A 22795-nucleotide genomic window follows, 5' to 3' on the forward strand; every position below is an offset into this window, starting at 1 on the left:
TTGTTTTTTGTATTTTATAATCATAAAATAAGAATATTCTTGAATGGAATCAAAGAATTTAAATTTATATATTTAAAAATAAAAAATTCAATTATACAATTTCATATATATATATATATATATATATATATTTAATCGGTTTATTGTATGGGTAATTTAAGGGAAAACATGATCACATGCAAATGGGACAGTGTGGGGAAGGGAGGGCTCTTCTGGTACTTGTTCACATCAACCTCTCGTTTTCTTTCGAGTTTCAATTTTGAAAGCTTACAAACAAGTTTAGTAGCATTTATTATATGAAAAATAGAGTAGTAATATTAGGCATTCCAACCCTTTTTATTTTTAATTGAGATTCAAAAGTGGGTTAGGAAAATAGGGTTTTCATAGGCATCATATTTTCAATATTACCAAATTAGAATATGCATGTTTTTTTTTACTAGTTTTCTTGAGGTGGTGATTCGGATAATGAATTGTTATCTAGGCATGACTTTGCAAATGTAGGTGGTAACTACTAAACCGTGTGATTAATTGTTTTATGCACTTTCTATTAATTGTTTTATGCATTAATTTGAGGTGTTATAATTAAAGTCACAATACTATTTAACACGCATTTAATCATAATTGCCAATTGATATCATAGTAGATCATCGATCACCTTTTGGTGTGATATTGATTATGTAATTAGTACTAAAAGATAATCTTGATTATGTAGTTAGTAGTTATGGGCTTTTTGAAGGAAGGACTTCTTGATGGATCTAATTATACATATTAAAAAATTAAAATGAAAGTTTTTATCAAAGTTATTCATAAAAAAGCCCGACGTATTGTTGTAACAAGCTAACCTCTACTTGTCAAGAGAGATGTTGAAGAAAGGGACGCTGTGAAGAAAGTTTCAACATGCCAATATGTAAGTAATCTTATACCATCCATGACTATTTGTTTAAGTAATTCGTGCTTGTTTTCTTTTTGGAAAAAGAATTTCTTGCTTTCTTCATTTTATTCCTTATATAATTTCCTTTTTTTCAGGATTTTTAAAAACCCTGAGCTAATTTGAAGTTGGGTTAAAACTCTCATTAATTTAAGCTTAAATTAGTAATTAAATTCTTTTATCAGAATTGCAGTTACGTGAAAGAGGGCACGAGAACTAGCGTTGAAGCAATTTTTTAACAAATAAAAAACATAAAAAGACTACATTAAAAATAATAGAGGTTTGAGAAAAAACAGAAAGAAAAGCAGAAAAGAATGAAAAATAAAGAAAAATTAAGTTACTCAAAACAAGAAAATATAGGAACAAACTGTATAATTTAACTTAAAAATTCTATTTAAAATAATAATTTAACATCCCATATTAACTAATAACAATTAACAGTTTAGTGGCTAAAATGTTATAACACCTAAGTGACTAAAATGTAACTTACAATAAAAAAATAATTATTTTATAATTTACCCAAATAAAATTACAAGCACGAGTAATTATGATATACTTTAACTTTAACTGTAATACCAACCCATTTAATTTGGTATAATTCGATATAAATATGAAAGGGCGAAATACGATAACTAACAGCGCAGATTTAACCCCCTGCGTCCATTTCGGACAACAGCAGCTAAGCAGCAAGAAGACTCACCAGCGCTAAACCAAATTTGTGAAATATGGATCATTACAGTAAAGAAAATGCTATATTCAATTTGGTAAAAATTCGATAATCTTCTCCAAGTTAGAAATGACAACCAATCGATCTCAAAAATGACTTATAAGTCAATACAGATCGATTAAAACAATCTAATAATAAATTAAATCAAATTTTGTAATTTCATAATTTTTATTTTTATAAATTTTTAATAATTTATTTTGATCTTGACCGATTTAGAAACCGATAATGTGAGGGTTTGACTGATCTTGAACTTAAATTCCATTAAAACCTGATAATGTGAGGCTAAAAGAATGTATCACGTCATTCTTTAAAAATTTTAAAATATATATACATAAAATCTAAAAGTATAAATAAAAAAATTCAAATGATAACATGATACAATTTCACCCACCATACCCTAACGGAATCCAGAGACTAATATGGGCAAAAAAGAAAAGCTTAGAGACCAAAATGGAAAAAAGTTAAAAGTTCAAATACTGAATATTACAAGAAACTAACACAGAACAATCTGCAGAAGAAATATGGCCATTTCATTTCCATTGCAGATCAAGAGAAACATCACCTAAGTTTCAATGTTTATCAACCATAAATACAAGTGCAAAAACTTCAAGCAAGGAAATCTTACTTGTGAAGCAATAAATTTGCAATACCTATGTTACTCGAACGTACTTGTGTTGGATCCGGGCATGTGTCCAACACGATTATATTCAAGTTTATCCCATTCATTTGGAGGCATCGGTGAGCGGAGGTCATAACCCACATTTAGACATGCATCAGATACAAGTACTGAAGTGTACTTAAAGAAAAATGAAGCAAGGCAATACCTACTGAAAGTGGAGCATTTCTCCGAATCAGCTCTATTGAACAAAGAAAAACCACGGAGAAGCATGCATTAGTTAAATTTGAGGCACCACCAACATGACATATCACATTTTCATGTACAGTTTTCAATATACATTAACATTTCGGATCACGTACTCCCATATCGACATCACAATATAGTATATAAAAGAGCTTGTTTCATGCTAAAACAACATGGAAACCTATTAAGACAATTTCTAAGTATACTTAAATCATTCTATGACTTATTTTCATCAGGATATAACATGTTTTTCAACACTTAAAAGAAAGGAAAAACAGCAAAAAGCCGCAGAGACACGGTTTTTATCCTTATTTCTAAGTAAACGGGATTTCTCAAGTACTTCTAAGTTAAAAGTAAGAAATAAATACGATCAGCCGTTCAATCTCAGATGTAAAGCTCATGAAAAACGTTCACTAGCATTAAACAAAAAGTTCATACCTAAGCTTTGCATGACTCGATGCCAACTGCCAAGTAACGTTGACTTGTATCACCAGCTTATAAGTCGATCACGATATGAAGATTATTTAAACTGAATCATGTGCCTAAATTCGAAGCAAGTTACCATTTTAGTTCACATAATGTTAAGATTTTATAATTCGAGGGGGGCAGAGATAATAAACATGAAAGACGCATAAAAGTAAGAACTGGTGAAGTTCATCTCATTAACAAAAGCCAGCAAAGGAACATAAAGGAAAAAAACCATGTCAGAAACTGGAAAAAGTTACACGTCTGTGATATTTTTTTTCCTGCACATAAGGGAGGGGAAGTACAAAAAAAGAAAAGGACTACCCACAATTTATTCGAAGAGTTTTCACGAAGAAGCGTTGCCCCCTCTTAATTGTTGTATTGCGGTATACAACTTCCGTCTATGTCCAACAGCAAATACACCCATCTCCTTGAGATCATCCAGCGTAAGCAAAGGCAGAGTTTCTTGATCAACCTCATGCATTTCGAAAATACCAGCATACCTACCGAATCCCAAGTCCTCCAACCACGTTCGGACACCGGTAACATCATTACACGCATATCTCGTTTGGTCCCATTCATCACCGGATCTAAGCAACGCATTATCTCCTTCATAACAATCATCAGCATTTCCTTGTTGCCAACTATCAGGTTCATCCGCATCATGGTCTGATATGTCCTGCGAATCTATGCAAGCATTCGTTTCGATCCCCATAAACTCTTTCTCCTCATCGTCGTGCTCCTTTCTATCCTCACCACTAAATTCAGGGCTAAATTTAGGACTCTGTGTCCAAGCACTGCAAAGAAACGCGGAATTGTTGCCTTCTCGAACCCGCCCTCGCCGTTTCATGACCCTACTCTTTCTTGTTATGGTACCAAAATTTATACTAGACTTCATCATGTCAATTTCATCAGCAGTAACCAAATCAAAACCCAATTTTGAAGAATTGGGGTTCTTATTCTCTCTGTTCTGTTGCAAATCGGCCGGCAAAAAATCGGGGTCCAAATTCAAGAAATCTGGTGATTTCCCTTTAGAAAACTCATCAACAGTAACAGGTTCATTCACTTGAGAGTTGAGAAAATCAGGTTTCCATCTTTTATGTACTAAATTTTCCTTAGTTTTCTGAGAAAATCCACATGCAAAAGCAGCAGACGCATCCCCTATTTCCCCTAACCTAACATTAGGCCGCCTTTGCCTTTTGGAATTCATGCTTAAAACCAACATTTTACACCAAACCCTAACTTCTCATTAATCAAACCCTATCAACACAAAAATGAAACCACAAAAATCAGCACAAACATGGGAACCAAAAAATTTGCAACAAACAAACAAAACCCAAATCAAATATCATCCTAAAACCATTAAATCACCACAAAACAATGTAAATTAAAAGTGAACCTGGTAAGAGAGTAACAGTGGCTGAAAAGTTCGAACTTTTGCATGTTCCCAGAACTGGAGCAATTGCTGGATTGCTGAAGTATGCTTATTAGTTTATATATATTGAAAAGGAAAGTGATATTTTTACGAAGAAGCAAAGCAAATCCAAAGAGCAACAAAAAAGGATAAACTAGTGGAGGTTCTTGTTAAACTTTTAAAGATTTTCAGACATAGATAGAGACATGGAAGACATGTAATAAAAGGGAAAGTCAAAATTAAGAAACATCAAGGCAAAGAAAGAAAAGAAGAAGACTGATTTATGAAGTAAAACTTTTTCTTCGTTTTTAGAGCTTGTCTTTATCTTTTACACGTGGTTGATATAACCCTACATGTCATTAGATATGTGGAAGAGAATGAAGTGAGAATCTTGAAGCCTTGAAATTTCATACTCAATTTAAATATGTTTATTCTCTAGTCTCTGTGTACCCTTCTTCGTTTTTTTATTATTCAAAACTGTGGGCTGAAATTAAATTTTGGGGTAAAAGAAAAATCTAAAAAGTTGAAGAAGATTCTCGAAAAAACTAGGTTTTTTATTTGAGACATAATGAGTCCAAGGTGCTGAGGATAGACATTGACCTTTAGCCTACTGCTTTCAGTAGAGTGCTTTTTAGAATATAATTATAAATTTTGGCTAACATCTATTTTGATTTTTGTATTTTTTTATTGTAGTTTTTAAAGTTGATAATTAGATTTTTGAATTTAAATTTTGTTAATATTTGAAGATGTGATTAATTTTACTATAATAAGACTAAACCAGACGAATTGATGAGTGGAACCAAATGAGATATAGCTGTCTGAGAAAATAAATTGTATCGATTCACTTTGAAATAGCTTTAAATTGGTAAAATTAAAAATCGAGATAAAATTAATAGTTGAATTAGTTTAATGTTAATTTTTATTCTTTTTAGATTTTTATGAATTTTAATTATTTATTTAATTATTGTTAATTCAAGAATTGAACCGATCAAACTGATTGAATTGGAGAATTAATAGTCTAATATATTTAATCACCTGTTCGATTATTAAAACATTAAAGGTGACAATCTAAGATTATACCACACATCACTTAAAACTTTCAAGTGATGATGTAGCATAATTTTAGAGTATCGTATTAGAAAAAGAATTGTATGAAATAAAGATATTATCCTTTTCAATAATTTATTTTTCAAGATGAAAATTTTATGTGTGATTAAACTATTGAGAAAGGAATATAGATGACGTGACATTCTTATTTTATATCATTCTTTTCCATTACATTATCAAGCTTTTATATTTTCAAATGTAACAAAATGGATCTAATTATTAAATTTAAATGTCAAAATGAACTGAATATATATATATATACACTAATGTTAACTTAATTGGAAAATTCAGTAATCAAATTTTATATATTTTTTAAATTAAATATTTTGAAGTTAAATTAAACCGGAGATTAGTTTTATTGAACCCACATTGTTTACAGCTAAAGCCATTCAAACAATTACCCTTTTTAAAATTTGAGCTTGTTTTCTCAACTAATAATTTGTGGGTTCAATAGAGTGCTTTTAACTTACAGAAATTTTATAATTTAAAAATCAAATATAAAAGTAGGAATTAAAATAAAACATGATATGATATTGGAAATAGAATAAGAAAATATCTAAATTTAATTTATATATATATAATTTTGTTTGGACTTAGATATAAATTATGAATATAATAAAATTTTATATAAATATAATATATTAAATGCAATTATAAGATAAAAAAATATGTGAATACAAATGAATATTTATACCGTATAAGTAGATTAATACAATAAATATTTATTTATTTATAAAATAGATTGCATATTGTTAAAAATTTATAAAATGGGGTGAATAGTCAGTCATTCTACAGACTCTGGTTTCGACAGAAAAGAAATTTATAAAATAAATACGAAAATATAAAAAATTATAAATATATATATATTATTCTCGAAAATCTAATAACTGTCATGGCAAACGTGGATACCTCAACCATAGCCTTAGCATATCAAATTCTTCACTTCTTTCTACATTTCTAACAATAATCCCAACGAAGAAACCAAAGGAAGGAGAAAGACGAAGAGAATTTAAGATTGAGCATTTGGCTTGGTCCGAAATGGATATTTGGAACAAGGCTCGGAACTTCGCTGAGGATGCTGCTCGCCGGTCGTCGGAGCTCAGTATAGGCTCCGCTAAGCTCGGCGATATAGTAACGGAGGCTATGAAACGGTCCAAGGAGATCGCGGCCGAGGCTTCCAAACGAGCCGAAGAAATCAAAGCGGAAGCCGCGAAGCAAGCCGAGCTCATCAAGTCGTCGATCGCCGAGGGGGTCGCGCCTCCACAAAACACGGAGAGGATGGTGGAGCAAGAGAAGGAACTGGAGAGTTTTGGTATTAATGAAGAGTTGAGAGATTTTGTTAAGGGGATTACATTAAGCACCTTTCAGGATTTTCCTTTACCTGGTAAAATAATTACTTCCTTAAGCTTTGTTTGGATGCTGAGAAAAAAAGGTATGTAGTGGAAAACTAGAAAACGAAATTTGAGTGTTTGAAAAGTCGATGCTCTGGTTGTTTGGTGTGAAAATTTAGGAACTAAGAAAGAAATTCTAAATTTTCATTATATCATAAATGCAATGTAACTATCTTCTGGCTTAAGTTGATTTCATGAATCTTTTCATTGGCAGATGATTCTCCTATGTCTGATGTTCCCACAATCTCAAATGTAAGGCAAGATCTTACAGAGTGGCAAGAAAAACATGCCAAGCTTGTACTTTCTACGGTTAAGGTGCATATAAGAGCGTGTGTGTGTGTGTGTGTGTGTGTGTGTGTGTTTATGATATGCTTAATTCCTATGACATTTTAATCTTCTTGAGTAAACATGTTGTCCTATTCCTACAGTATGTATCTAAATTCATTTTAAAGGTTTTAAAATATTAAATTGTATTTCAAATGATTATAATGTTAATTGTATGCAAATAACATATAGTCAATAGCTACATAATCTGCATATAATTGCACTTGCATTACTGTTATTCCACTCAATCATATGTTTAACTATGATATTCTATCCATTGGAACCAGAAAAGGGTGTAAACTGTCCCATACTTATTTTCCAATTTGATGAAATAGTAATAGCAATTTTCCTCCTTTTTGGGGACTACTGCCAGATTATGGTAATTTATTTCCATCTTTGTTGAATATATGGTCTTTTGCTGGGATTAAAACATTCAATGTTGTTTGAATAGTAAGCACCAAACTGTGATGCTCTCTTTTTTTCTCTGATATTTTCCCAAATTCTTGAGTCTTCATGGGGGTAAATTGACCAGCCTAATGTGTATTTATTTTGTATATACTACAAAGTTAACTTTTTATTATTAGCACGGTAAGTGTAATCATAGTGCATGAGCATATTCATATCAATTGATAGTTGGAGTAATTGAGTCTTGTGTTTCTGAAGAATATGGTTTTACTTCTTTTACTCTATATTCCAGGAAATTTCAAAGTTAAGGTTTGAGTTGTGCCCGCGTGTTATGAGAGAGAGGAAATTCTGGAGAATATACTTTCTACTAGTAAACAGTCACGTTGCACCGTAAGTAATCCATCTCGATGTTAAGCCTTCAATTTGTCTTTTGCTGAATTTACACTTGCTAGTCACCACTTCATTTAAAATGAGCTTCTCCCAGAATATAGGTAGTTCAGATGATTATTGCATCCTTGCACTTCTCCTTTAATTTATGTATTTTATGAATTCACAAACTTTTAAACCAAAAATAGAATGTTCCACTGAATTTATGATTCCAGAAGAAATAGTTTGGCCTTCAGCACACGTTTAATAGTATTGATTTCTTTTCATTTGACTTGAAATTCTTTAAAACACATCTTTCTCAGAATCAATTCTTGTGTAATTGTGCATGTCATCTGGATCTGAAGGTGCATTTTAGATATTTTCTTGCTCTACTGTGCACTTTTACTTGTGTTTTAGATAACATTATTTTTGTTACCAGCAGTAGACCCTGCTAATATATGCTTCCATATAGGTATGAGAAGTGGTACATGGAAGAGATTGAGCGAAAAACAGCAGAAAAAATCCGGGACAAAAAAATAAAGGAATCTTCAAACATTGAAATGACGACTCAACAACAGGCAAAGGAAAGCAAGCAACATAATAAAACTTCGGCCTCATTTGTTGAGCAAGACCTGGATGTATTTCTTTTGGGTGGTGACAGCGATGAATGCCCTGGTATGAATAATTCTTTCTTGAAACATTAAGGTGGTTTGTTGATTGTCGTTATTCACTTGAAATAGATTATGCTTTTTCCTATATTAGCGTCATCATCACTGTTTTTTCATTTGAACTGCTTTTATTTTGCTAATCATCTGTTTGGTGCATCAGATGATGGAGATGAGGGCTTCGATGATTTTGGCTCGGTAAGCACAGTTCTGTTTATGGACTCGGTCTTGTTTCATTTCTTCATTGGATTGCTTGTGTAGATTGGACTTACTGAAAATAAAAGTTGTTCGATACAAGTGACTTCGTACCAAATCCGATGGACTGCAATATGATCTCTACATTCCTGTAGCTTCTTGGTTTTATGAGGTTTTACCTGTTTTTACTTTTTACAGAATCATTTTACCAGTTGAAAATGAAAAATACATAAGCAAATAAAGGGGATAATGCAAGCTTCTAATGATTCATATGACCAAATTTATGACTTTACTTTATGTGGTTTTATAAAGTACATAAGTGATGGTTTATGAGTGTACTCTTGCGTGCATATAGTAGTAGATATTTGAGTTTCCTTGCATTGGAGTTTCGTTCGAACTAACTCCGATTTTGATATATTCTGCAATATTTCGAATGAATGCGTATTATGGTTTATGCTTGCACATATTTGGCTTCCTTGTGATACAGTTTTGATGTGTCAAAATGCACCATGGAGGTATTTGTATTATGAGTCAGATTGCATTTTACCCTTTTAGTAAAAAAAAAAATGAGCAAATTAGTCCTTGTACATTAAATCAAAGAGCAAACTGGCTCTTTCTGTTAAAAATTTCATTTACTTTTTCTGTTAAAACTGGTTTTTATATGTCAAAATGAGGTACACGTGACACACTACGTGCTGTCACGCCAGTTTTTAACAGTAGAAATGGATAAAATTTTTAATAAAAAAGACTAATTTGCTCTTTAATTTAATGTATGGTAACTAATTTGCTCATTTTGTTTTACTGAAGGTGGTAAAATACAATTTAACTCATGGTACAAGGGTCTCCATGATACTTTTACCATCAAAAAGCCAAAAGCTCCTGCTTATATCGATGCAAGTTTCGCAATCTTATTGAATGATTGCAATCATATTTGTTCTAAAACTAGCTGGACCTGAAACATGCAGGATGATGAGAAGGTGAAATCATAGACGATGGCGAAACCGGTCCATGGTAAATCGTTTGCCATTACATCTGAAAGAAGATGTCTGGATATTGCTGGCTAAAACATTTTCAGTAGAATAAAACTGGGCAGGTGATTCATATAGTTCTCTATCAATATAAGAAAACCATTGGTGTTTCTTTTTCTTTGCCATTATTATTATTTGTTTATTCTCATTTAGGAAAGAGGTCAAGACATGGTAATTTGTGCATCCGTATTATGTTGGTATATTTTAATTGATTATTTTACATAAGTTTTGACAGATTAATAACTCATGTTATATAGATTTTAGAACATTCATTTGATTATTTTTCTTATTTATGTAAATATTATGTCCAAAATTATGTGGTTTGGTGAGCTGAGAACCGGACATCCTTTTGCAAAGAGTTTGCATGATTTCATAATTTTTTTATAGGATATATTTAAACCGAATAAATGTGTTTGGTAGGAATTCACTTTTTCTTATATTAATAATAATACTAATATCAACTGAGCTAAAACTCAGTCAATTGCATAATTTAATACTTAGCAATTAGTGTAATATTTTTAGTATCATAATTTTATTTATATGATTGTTAAAGAGCTAATAATTTAGGTTATATAGATTTTGATATTATATGTACATGAAAAAATTAAGGAAGCAGCTGGCTGTTCTCCTTTCTGTGCAAAGTTAAAATTCATTCATCGGAAATAGTAATACCAATGATCATGGAGCCCCTCCAAAAACATCAGCAGGAGAGGTTTTTAGACATGGTAAGGGTTTCAAAACTAAATCCACCATTCAATTGATTAAATCATTGATTTGTTTGATTTAATTAAGTAAATTATTTTAAAAAAATTAAAAATTAAAAATAAAATAATTAATTTAATTATCAATTCAATCGAATCGTATCAGTTTATGAGTCAACTAGTTTAATTTTTTATTTTGAATTAATATTTTAATCAATTCTTAATTCAATAAATTTGATTGATTGATCTAGTCCAGTTATAAAAACAAACACAATTGCATTCCCTTAGCACCAAGGTCACCACTCGGCTCAACCCATTGAGCATGGGCCATGATGGGAAAGCATAAGTAAGGTATCCATTTTAAATACCTGCAATTCCCTTAAGGTTTTGTGTGTGCTATATGTTTTGGGGTTGAGTGGTATTTCCTCGTCCCCTTGGGTCAATCATTAAAATATCTTTGCCTCTAGTCTCCAACTTATTAGTCTCCCACTGTCAGTAACCATCTCCTTAGCCTCAGGCATCAAAATGACCATTAATGCTGGTCATTTTCAAACACGTACTATAAAAAAATTTCACCTTCTTTAATTAACTAAATCCGTGATAGGCAGCGACTTTCATCTCTAAAAAATTGTTAAATTCTGCTTCTGCTATTGCTCTTTATATTTTGTAAAAGTTGTGGATTTAATTCATGTTCTTTTATTTGATTAATTTTAGTTTTTATTTTTAAACATTTTAATTTTAGTCTTTATATTTTTAAAATTTTGGAATTTTAGTCATGACATAGATAGTTATTGTTAAATTAATTTTATTAGATTCAATTACTAGTCTAGTACTATACATGCATGCAATTCTAGATTTGAATCATATTCTCCATTTGTATTATTTTAAATCCTTATACTTTTGAATTTTGAAATTTTAGTTTTGACACAAATAACAATCATTAATCCAACTGAATTTTTAGTGAGTAATATGTGGAAATAATAAGCTAATATAACATTACACTTATGATAAAATGTTTGACATATAAAATTTTGGAAATAACAGAATTTAATGAAGTTAATAGCTGGTGAGGATTGAAATTTTAAATTTTAAAAGGTATAGGGACTACAAACAACCAAATAAAAGTACAATGATTAAATTTATATCTTTTGCAAAGTAGAATGACTAATACCATAATTTAATTAAAAAAAATAGTGATCGCATGACATAGGTACCGTAGGACTCAATTTTGCAACTAGGGATGTTCATAGTTCAATTAAAACCAAATTAACCAGACGAACCGATCTAATTCAATTAATCGGTCGGTAGTAGAATTTAGTTCGGTCGAATATCGGTTAATAATTTTCTAAAATTTTGGTTATCAGTTAATTTAGTTCAAATTAGGTAATTAATGAAATAAATAATATATATTATATATAATATGTTTTATATTAGCAATGTATCTTTTGAACTATTAAAAAAAAAGAAAATGAACATTAGCAATTTATTTTTATATGTTTTTACTTATTTTAATCAAATATATATATAAATTTTGGTTAATTCGGTTAATCGACAGGATTAACCGAAATATTTCGGTTTGATTACTATATTTAAAAAAAATTCAATTCAATTAACTGTTAAAAATTTTTACATTTTAAATAATTCGGTTTGGTTAATAACTGAACGGACTATTTGTGCAACCTAGTAAGTCTATCGCCACTGATGCCACCCCAAATTGAGAAAGAGCCATCACCATTCAACTGCATGAGTTTCACGTTCCAATTGCATCTACTCTTTACGTTTAGATCACCGCCCCATGCCTCAAGCGTGTGTAACAATGCATATCTATTTTTTGTGTGTGGAGAGGGACCTTAAATCACATTGTGGATGGAGCCAGACCGCAAACGATTTGATGGCACAGACAATTATTAGGATATTGACGCGTGTCTATTCCGATGGAGCGAACCGTTCTGATATACAAATACCGTCATAACGGAGCAATAGACACTTTGACGCCAAAATATATAATCAAAGACTCCAAAGGACAATGTTCTCCCCAGAATACCTTCATCTTTTTTTGATTTTCTTTTTTTAAATTCACCTTCATATTAAATGTCATATTATGAATATATGATAAGCTTAATATACATTAGGATTTTAATGTTTATTAGAAATAGAGTTTTATATCACGTATATTTTTATGTCTAAATATAAACTTTAGAGAAGTATGAAAATATCCCTATTGATCAATAAAATTCGTACATCCTCTAATGCTGGTGAGTTCATTACTCAAGCTTTCAATAATTATTATAAGTTGGATTATAGATGTGAGTAATGATCGCAAAAGCGTGTTGTTTATACATAAATAGTTTAGCAAAATTAATGATTAAATATCTTCAATTAGTGGCTAAATCATCACTTTTGATAAAAAAAACTTTTTGTATATAAAGAAATGATAATTTATATGAATCAACACTTGTATGCATCATGCCAATAAGTTGTAATAAATATTCCCTATTACAATTTACTTTTGGTCAAGAAACAAATACAACTCAATCTAGAAGTTTTAAATGTGTGATATATGTTTAAATTGCTCCACCATAATGCACAAAATGAGTATTCAAAGAAAGTTGAGAATGAATTAGTTATGAGTCTCCTTGTATTATTAAATGTGTCAAATAAATTAGAGATTTGATTGTAGCATGATTTGGTGATTACAACTTTGATTTGATAAGTTTTTCAACATTAGAGGGAGAGAAATAATAGAAGGGTAGAATAACTTGGAATGAATTATTACTATCTAGATTCTTGTAGAAAGTAATTTGAACTAGAAATTCAAAAAGATATCTCCCTCTATTGCAAGTTAACTGCCATATATATTTATTGATCTAATGAGAATAGCTTTTTTTTTTATTGAAAGTATTTTCAATTGGCATTCATAAAAAAAAGGACAAAAGTGAAATATAGAGCAAAAATCAAGTGTTCTCCAATCACCTAACAAAATCAATTCTAAAACTAAAAAAACATTAAATAAAGTTTAGAAAGAGAGTAGAAAAAGAAAAACCAATCTCCTCACATTTAAAAAAAAAAAAAACCTCTCAAAGCCTATAAAAGTTGAAGAGCCAAACCAGAAAATCCCTATCTTGAAGAAATGATAGAACACTAAAAACCTCAAATCAGGGACGCCAAAAGGGAGAACAATGCCAAAACATGCAATCAAGTTGTTGTGCGACAGCAATCCCATTCCCCACAGGCTAGAAACAAAACCAGACCAAGGAAGCAAAAGAAAAAGCTAAAAAAACTATTCTAAGTGGAGAAAATCTTGAGCTTCTTTTAGAAGCCAATAGATCTACTCCGGCCCGTCCTCCATCCATAAGGTATTTTCTCCATAATCCTTACCTAACCTTGCCAATAGATTAGCGACAATATTCCCTTGTCTTCAAGTAAACACAAAATCACAACATTGAAAAAAAAATTCTCATGTGTCTAATACTTTGAATAATGGGACCAATAGGAGAGAGATCAAGATAGCTAGACGATGTATTTTTAATCACGGTAAGAGAATCCCCTTCTACAACCACCTTATCAAGTCCCAAATCTCGAGCAAAAGCCATGGATTGAAGACTCTAACCAGAATAGTTCTATATATCAATTAATGTTTTTTTATTTGAATTGAAGTCCCAGTAGGACAATTTGTTAGAATAAATGAAAGTAATGCATGTTTGAAGCATGATAGGTTGATCGATTTCAAATATGAAAAATCTCGTACAATGATATAATAAATATAAATGGTTATGTAATGGAGGCGAGTGCTCCTAAAAAGACCTACAACATAACTACTTATTAAAACTTCAAAAGGGATTCAAATACCTAAATATGGAAATGATAAAAATAAATAGAACTCAATAAGTTATGTCAATACGAGAAAATATAGAACTATGAAAATAGAAAGTTGTCGACAACGGTTTTACATACAATTTTATTATTGAAATAAAGAAAAAAAATGAGGATCTTGAAAAAATTTGTTGAGAATTATAGACATGAAATAGATTGGCCAAAATGGAAGACACAATTTAAGTCGAATTAAATTCGTAACGTTTCTAAACCAATAGTCCAATTCTAGCCTTTCATACCAATTTATAACTAAGTAATCCACAATCAAGCATACATATATAAATCAAATACATACCAACCTAAGTAAATAGATATCATATGAACTTATGTGAGCAAAACACCAAACAAGTTGATTTTTCAAGGACTAATCAACAAATTTATCTTTTCCTTGATTAATTCCGCTTTGATCTGGTTCTTAATCTAAACAATTATTTTATACAATCCATCAATACCAAAAAATTTGCATATTATGTCATGACATGAATGAACTTATATAATCTCATTTTTTGATACCCCTAAATTTTATATTTTATTCAATTTAGTCCTTAAATTAAAAATAGCCATAACTTTCCATTTTTAACCTCGATTTAAAATCCAACTTCACATACATTCATGAGGGATCCTCTACTTTCTATTTCTATCGAATTTTCACAACAATTTTATATATTATTCACTTTAATTCTATGTGCAAAACTAACAATTAAACATTACAATCTAGTCATTTTCACCACCCTAAGCTTAAAATCTATCAATTTCAAGCCTAATTATTCAAAAATTCAACAATGACAACTTTCAAAAACTTTAATAATTTTACAAATTGGTATATGAGCTAGCTAAATCAAGCTCCCATTACCTCAAAAATATATAAAAAAAATACAAGAAAAAGACGTAAATTTGCTTACCTATTAGATGGCTGAATGTTTGAGTTTCAAAAATGACTTTTCTAAGGTTTTTATGTATGGACGGTTAAGAGAAAATGAAGAAGGAATGTCCCACTTTCACATGTCTTATATATACTTAATAATCTTTAATTAACCTAAATTAATTAAGTTAATCTAACTTAATTAACATAATAAGCATTTAAATTTCAACAATAGAAAACCATCATCATGAATTATCTCCTAATGAAAAATGGTTTATTTACCATTTTAAACTTTTTTATAATTGCAATTTAAGTCCCTAAACTTTTGGTCAATTAAAAATCTATAGCAATTGGACTTTTATAATTTAGTCCTTGTACCCTAATTAAGTAATTAATAGACAAAATTGATGGGCCAGACATCAATATTCTTTTATACCAACTCCATAAATATTTATATTTAATATTTACTGACTCGGTTTACAGAATGGTGTTTCGAAATCACGTTTTTCGGCACCACTGAAAATCAGGATGTTACAAAATGTATGTTGTAATATCTAGTTTTTCAGTGGTGTCGGAAACAGTGATTTCGGGACTGCAATTTCGATGTGTGATCATGTTTTAATATTTAGTTAATGTTTATGGAATTGTATTAGGGTTATACTAAATTTTGGTAAATAAATTTTGAGGTTTAATTAGTAATTGAATAAAAATTATTAAATTGTAAAAGATGCAAAACTTAATAATTAATGAATTATATTGACTTGATAGTTTAATTAATGATGTGGAGGGACTTATAAAGTATTTTGTCTATAAATTTTATTGATGGACGGTTTAAGGCTTGAAAATATGTTAAAATGCATGTTTAATTTTAAGGGCAATTTTGTAACAGAGTTAATATAGTTTAATAATTAAAACAAAATTGAGTATCATCTTCCCTTAAGGGTTCTTCCACCAAAAATAGAAAAGAAATCTACCATTTTGATGCGGTCGTTGAGAGCACCAAAAATATCATATTCCCTGTAAAATAATGAAAAAGAAATAGTAAAGGGGAAGTAGGGTCGAATCCTCAGGGACCGGATTATACGAATGCTTGTCTCTCGAAATCCTGGGCAGAATCGTGCCCAAGAAAACCTACGTTCCTGGAAAAAAAATAAAAAACAGAATTTAAGAATTGATTTTGGAAGCGAAAATAAAATAAAAATAGAATTTAAAGTTTACTGAAATTATGATTACAAAAATAATAAAAATAATAAAGAGAGTTTTAAGAGAAAAGAAATTCTTATGGGAAAGTTCCAGCCTCCGGTTGTCTCATTCCGCCTTGGGCTCAATCCTTGGCTTTTGGATGATCCTTCTCGACTCAAGTAAGCCAGTTATAGTGGAAGAGGACGCCTACGACCACCAGCTCCAAAGATTAGATTTACGATTTTTAGGGAACCTGACTCTAGCCAGTAATCTATGCTAGATCAACGCTTCTCAATGGCGAATCCCAAGCCATTTTGTCTCTTTGGCTCGCCAACCTCTGACACAGTAAGTTAACGAACTGACTATGCAGTCCTTCCAAAACATACAAAGCGGCCGCCTTTGCATATGCTGAAAAGCTTACTTCTTAAGGGCCATGGACGAAAGCGTCAGCCCGTAGTGCGGAGAAACGATGAATACTTGGCGAGAAGGCTAAGTACAGATTCTAGGCCTCAAGAACCCTTTTGGGAAATATTGACAACTTTTGGCTAGAAGGGTTTTTAGTGGCTCATGATAATGGAGGAAAGCAAATAAATAAAAATATGGAAAAAGAAATTTTATTGAAAAGAAATATGAAAGAACAAAAGACTTTTGGGGAGAGTGTTTACGAAAAAGATGCCCCAAATAGAGTCACTTCACCCCTATTTATAGTGCTAGGAGATAGTCTAATTGAACTTAAATTTTAAAAAGCTAAATACATTTAATTAAAGATAAACAAAGATAATTAAAATAAAATCCTAAATTTGAATAATCCTAATAATTATCTTAATATTAATTATCCTAATAGAATAAAATAAAATAGAGTCTTCCAAAATAAAATCTCTTCTATTTGTTTTAAGTCCTTGTGCCTTCCATGTTCGCACTTTTGGCACCATATTTGTCCCACGTTGCATATTGGCCCATTTAATCTCCAAATTGATGCTTTTTCCCTTGAATTTACTTTTCGCCTCCAATTTAGTCCCTAAAAGATAAAAAGACATAAATAGCTCAAATTAGTAGGCTCAAGCTCAAAATAAACACATAATTAATATATAAAAACACGTCATTTTTGTGCTAGCAAGGTTCGGTTAAAGTTCCCTTTTGCATGTGAGTTCAATTTAAGCTCACCTCTTGTAATTTTTATGTTTTTGGGAATGTTGCAACTAGGTCAAACTAACCCATAGCTTCTTTTTTGAAACTGTTAAGACTTTTGAAATGTACCATGGATGAATTCTTAGTATTATGAGATTAGATGATGAATTAGAGTTATTAGTTGGTGGTTATGAGTAAATTATAAAATAATTTTTGTAAGTTTTTGAGCAAAGGATTAAATTGATGAAATGTTAGAAGTGATAGGGAATTTTAGTGAATTTAGAATAAATGTTGGCTGAATATGGTAGGGTAAAAATTCGGCTAGCATGTTATGTTATAAAGTTTTGATAATTTTGGTATTTTGAGGGTAGGGCTAAATTGTGATAAATGTAAAATTTCAATGAAAACTTATAATTAATGAAAAATTAAGGGTCTTATGCATTAGATTGAGTATGAAATGTATGTGAATTTAATAGAATGTATTTAATTATGAAATAGTCCCTGCGTTTGAATCGGGAGTGGATCGTAGGTAAGATCATAATGTTTTGTTTTAGAATTGTAATTTGTTTGTGTTTTAGATTACTGATTTCTAGTTAACTAATTTTTATATATATAGTTATTTTGGTTATTTATATAACCATGTGAATTGCAAGTATTTATGTATATACTTCGGTATCCCTGTTTGCACATCTGTGCCTCTGTTTTGCATCTATGATGCCCCTGAAAATGGAGTAATTATTGAGTATGTGAATCGAGTATAATGATTTAGACTAAATATTATGGAGTCCTACGAACTAGTTACATACTTGAATGGAAGGTATATTTATGGATTGTTACATGGAATAGGTATTGTAGCAACGTAAAAATTTCGCTCGGGTTGCTAATTGTGGCGATTTAGTGGAAACTTGAAAACTGAAGTTTGATTTTGAAATAAAAAAGGGGAAGTCGCCACCGATCCTTTTTATAGGTGTGATCGGACACCTAATAAATTTATTTTTTAAAACAAAAGGAGGCCGAGTTTAGGTCTACGTCATAAGCCAGAGAAAATAGGGTTCGGGAGTCGGTTACGCACGAGGAAGGTATTAGCACCATCGCGATGCCCAAAATTGGTATCTTATAAACACGTGTTGTCTTGATCTTCAAAAATACGAGTTCAATGTAAGATTTAGTCGTAATCCGATTGAAATACGAGAAATTTTGGTTTTTCATTTTTTTTTAGAAGGGCATACCGTTTTACGAGTCGATTGATGTTCACCCAACATAGCGATGAAATCAGCGACTTAGTATTAAACCGATACGTTGCCTTATTTTAAAAAAAAAAGAATAAGATTTTCGAACTAATGCAAAGCAAAATAAAAATAAATAGAAGACAGATCTAGAAGTATATTGAAGCAAATATAAGTGTGACAATAATATTATAGACAATAAAGATATAATGTAATTCTAGAATTAAATATGAAATGGAAACAATGAATGTATATACGTAATAATGACATTAAGAATATGTACGTAAAATAGGATGAAAAAGGTTTACATAATAATACTAATATGGGTACGTAATATATATATATATATATATATATATATATATAACATATTTAAAATGAACATATACAATATACATATATAATGTACATATACTACTAATAATAGTAAAAATAGTAATAATAAAAGATATATGTACACCAAATAACATAATAATATTAAGATCATAAGTGGCAATATGGATAATAATAAGTATATTAATGAGTGTAATAACATATGAAAATAATACAATATATAAAAATATATATACACGTATAATAAAATATATGTACTGATAATAAATATAATAGGAGTAAAATAAATGTAATAATACTATATACATGGGAATAGTATATAAAATATAGCTAAGAATATTGAAAATATATACATAATATATATAACACATAGATGATATATACATATACATTAGAAATGACAACAATATAAACTGAACTTACTAATACACCACATAGATATGTATGTACATGGGTATAAATAATAAGGATATTAGAAATACTTAATATATAATATCTAAAAATATATACATAATGTAAAAATACATATATGACGTAGTATTAAAATATAAACACAATATATCCATGAAAACACTAAAAATAAGTACATAATATATATATAAAATATATACATAAGATAATATGTAAAAACATAGCATAGTTTTAGAAATATATACATGATAAAAATACAACACTAGAAAGGTATATATATACATAATATATAAAATGCGTATATAATATAATGTTAAAATAGTTACATAATATATACATACATAATAATAATGTTGAAAACATCTATTAATAAGGTCACATAAATATGTACCTATATATATGTATTAAAAAATACATAACAATATTAAAAATACGTACATAGTATATATATACATATAATATAGTTATTAAGAAAATACTTACGATATAATATTAAGAATATACACAATAAATAGGGTATTAAAAAAATATAGTATTAAAAACATAATATATACATATACATATAAAATATACACTATCATTAATACTAATAATAAATATAGTAATAATAAACAAAAAAAACAAATATAATATAATAAATAAAATAAAGTGATTAAAAATAATACCATGTATAAGTATATATATATAATATAACATACACTAATATTGTATATAATAATAATAATAATAATAATAATAATAATAATAATAATAATAATAATAAGATAAAAAACAAATATAATATAATAATAATGTTAAAAATAGAGTAATAAATATTAATAGAGAAAGTAACAAAGATAATAGTAATATGATAGTAAAAATGTAATATAAAAAAATAATACTAAATATAACATAATAATAATATAAAATAATAATAATGATAATAGTAATAATATGAAAAATAGCAATATATAATAAAACTTAATCTAATATAAAAAAGTGAGAATAAACAAAAAAGGATTAAAAAAATTAACAATGAATTCAGGCGGATTTGCAAATAAAAAAAAAAGAGGAAAGGGCTTATTAGAACACGCATGAAAGCAGTGGGGGCCAAAAGAGCAATTTTCCAACGCATTTAAAACGGTGCGCATCATGGGGGATCAATTTGAGAACCATAATGAATTTCAGGGCCAATTTATAAATAAATATAAACTTGATTTAAAACACCAAAAATGCGGAAGGACCGCGCACGCAATTTCCCCTTTAATTAAAAACACGTGGATCCTAGGCGGATTTGGATCGGGTCAGGTCGGGTAGGCTCAAAACGACGTCGTTTCGGAGGGCTATAAATAGGCCTATTTTCAGAAAAAAATTCATTTGTGAAGGGAGAAAAGAAAAAAAAAAGAAGAAGGGAGAGGAAGAGAGAGGAGGGAGAGGGGAAGGATTCCGGCCAGCGGCCGGTCACCGGATCGATCGCCAGAAAGGTAAGATTTTCCCTTTTTTTTAAAATTATTTTATTATATTTTAATATATGAAGGGTGATAAAATAGGCTTTAAAACGAAATAAAAATAGAAAAAAAAAAGAAATCACCTTTAGGCTTTTTTAGCTTCTGATTCTTCGGTCTTTGGTATTTTTTTGTTTGCTTGGATGCTTATCCTCGTATTTAAATGTTGATTGAATTGCTGTTTTCAATCTGGAATCGAATGTCTTCTTATTTTTTTGTGTTTGAACTGTCGAAAAAAAAACCCCTTTACAAAGCTTCAAATCGGCTTATATAGCCTTTGTACAAATCTGTTTATTCTATCTTTGTTGCTGTTGCGTGTCCCTCTTGTTTTACAGGTGGAGCAGGTGGTGAATGTGGTGGTGGCAGAGGTCGGTGGTGGATGGGACAAGGGCAGATGCAAGTGGCCGGATGAGACAAGGGTTAGAAGTGTGGGTTTGGTTTTAGGTTAGTTTAGGCTTTGGGCTAATAGTATTTGGGCTAGGTAAAAATTTGGGTTTAATTATTGGGCTCCGGGTATGGGTTTGATGGTTTAGCTAGTGGGTTATTGTGGGCCATTCGGGTTTTGGGTATTAGGGGATTAGTGGGTTTATGTTGTAAGGTATTTGGGTTTATGTAATATATTTGGGCCCGAGTCATTTTAAAAACGGCCCAAAATTGGCCTATAACAGGTATAATCCTATTATGATAAATTTCCAGAGAAGATGCTGTAGCACCCCAAACCCGGCCCAGAAGTTATGGCCGAATCCGGCATGCCACATCAAAACGTAAAAAAATTCCATTCTAAGTCCGAAAAATCGTACTTGATGTTCAAAAGATTAATTCATTAAGGGTTAAGGTGAATGGAAGTCATGCACCGTAGGAAACCGGAAAGAGGTGGTGAGTCCATCGGACCGCTAAGTACCAAGCTCCCTTCGGATCCAATCCTGACATGCATACCGCCATTGCCACACCTTAACGTCATGGATATTTCTAGAAACCGATTTGATTAAGTCATTTTTAGGAAAAGTGATTAATTTTGGAAAATACTTTCATTCGGAAGCTTTGCTTGTTGTCGTGTTATTTTGAAATCAATTGTTGTTTTTGAAAACGCGCCTAAAGCTATCCAATTTCAACAGTTAAAATAAGTAATACCTATCTTAGTAATACATATTAAAACCATCAAAAATAATTAAGCGGCCTTATTACATTTAAAACCCAAAACTTCAAACGTAAATAAAAGGATGTCTAGTTCACGGAAGAAAATCAAACTTTCGAATGGGTGGCCACTCCGAATTTCCTCACGACTCCAAGCCCACTATGGTTGGGGATTTCTGCGTGGATGAAAATAAAAGGGTGAGTTTGGGGAAACTCGGTGTGTAAGGAAAACCCATTCAAAGCCCAAGTCACTCAAGCCCATTGGGCCTAAGCCCATTCAGTAATAGTGGTATTGGGCGAGCCCTTTTCAGATTACAATAAAGCGGGCCTTAGCCCTTATTCAGATAATGATGGCCCATAGGCCCATTTCAAAATACATGCAACATCAATAACATATGCAAGCCCATTTGGGAGACTACTCAACCCACCAACCACTACACTCCACCCGTATCACCATACACTCCATGTGGGAATAGCTCAACCCACCCAAATTTAACACTTCAGCATGCCTTTTGCTCAGCCGATTATCGATAAATTGAGGCAAAGCCTCCAAAGACGTGGACAAGCCACTTTCAAGACTTCCT

General features: G+C 30.5%; 2 protein-coding genes across 3 annotated transcripts; one reads left to right on the top strand and one right to left on the bottom strand.

Annotated features, from left to right (window-relative positions):
• Positions 1-2098: 2098 nt before the first annotated feature.
• On the bottom strand, positions 2099-4798 carry LOC108484180 (uncharacterized). Its single transcript, XM_017787875.2, has 2 exons — positions 4382-4798; positions 2099-4242 (listed from the first exon to the last, which is right to left on the bottom strand). The coding sequence occupies exon 2, from the start codon at positions 4205-4207 to the stop codon at positions 3329-3331; it is 879 nt and encodes a 292-aa protein (XP_017643364.1). The 5' UTR covers positions 4208-4242; positions 4382-4798; the 3' UTR covers positions 2099-3328.
• Positions 4799-6360: 1562 nt separating this feature from the next.
• Positions 6361-10120, top strand: LOC108484715 (uncharacterized). 2 transcript variants are annotated; one of them, XM_017788614.2, is made up of 6 exons: positions 6361-6887; positions 7109-7209; positions 7916-8013; positions 8462-8664; positions 8818-8852; positions 9815-10120. In XM_017788614.2, the coding sequence occupies exons 1-6, from the start codon at positions 6542-6544 to the stop codon at positions 9836-9838; spliced, it is 807 nt and encodes a 268-aa protein (XP_017644103.1). In that variant the 5' UTR covers positions 6361-6541; the 3' UTR covers positions 9839-10120. The 2 variants fall into 2 exon arrangements, with proteins under 2 accessions (XP_017644103.1, XP_052886444.1); XM_053030484.1 differs by having other exon boundaries at positions 7109-7146.
• Positions 10121-22795: the final 12675 nt, after the last annotated feature.

The sequence above is a fragment of the Gossypium arboreum genome, chromosome 7, assembly GCF_025698485.1.
Source record: "Gossypium arboreum isolate Shixiya-1 chromosome 7, ASM2569848v2, whole genome shotgun sequence".
Classification (NCBI taxonomy): domain Eukaryota; kingdom Viridiplantae; phylum Streptophyta; class Magnoliopsida; order Malvales; family Malvaceae; genus Gossypium; species Gossypium arboreum.

Bases quoted from the DNA above. Each gene is read 5' to 3' on its own strand.
- LOC108484180 (XM_017787875.2), bottom strand. From the start codon at position 4,207: ATGTTGGTTTTAAGCATGAATTCCAAAAGGCAAAGGCGGCCTAATGTT.
- LOC108484715 (XM_017788614.2), top strand. From the start codon at position 6,542: ATGGATATTTGGAACAAGGCTCGGAACTTCGCTGAGGATGCTGCTCGC. The intron at 8,665-8,817 runs GTATGAATAATT...TTGGTGCATCAG, and splicing joins TGACAGCGATGAATGCCCTG to ATGATGGAGATGAGGGCTTC. The intron at 8,853-9,814 runs GTAAGCACAGTT...TGAAACATGCAG, and splicing joins GCTTCGATGATTTTGGCTCG to GATGATGAGAAGGTGAAATC.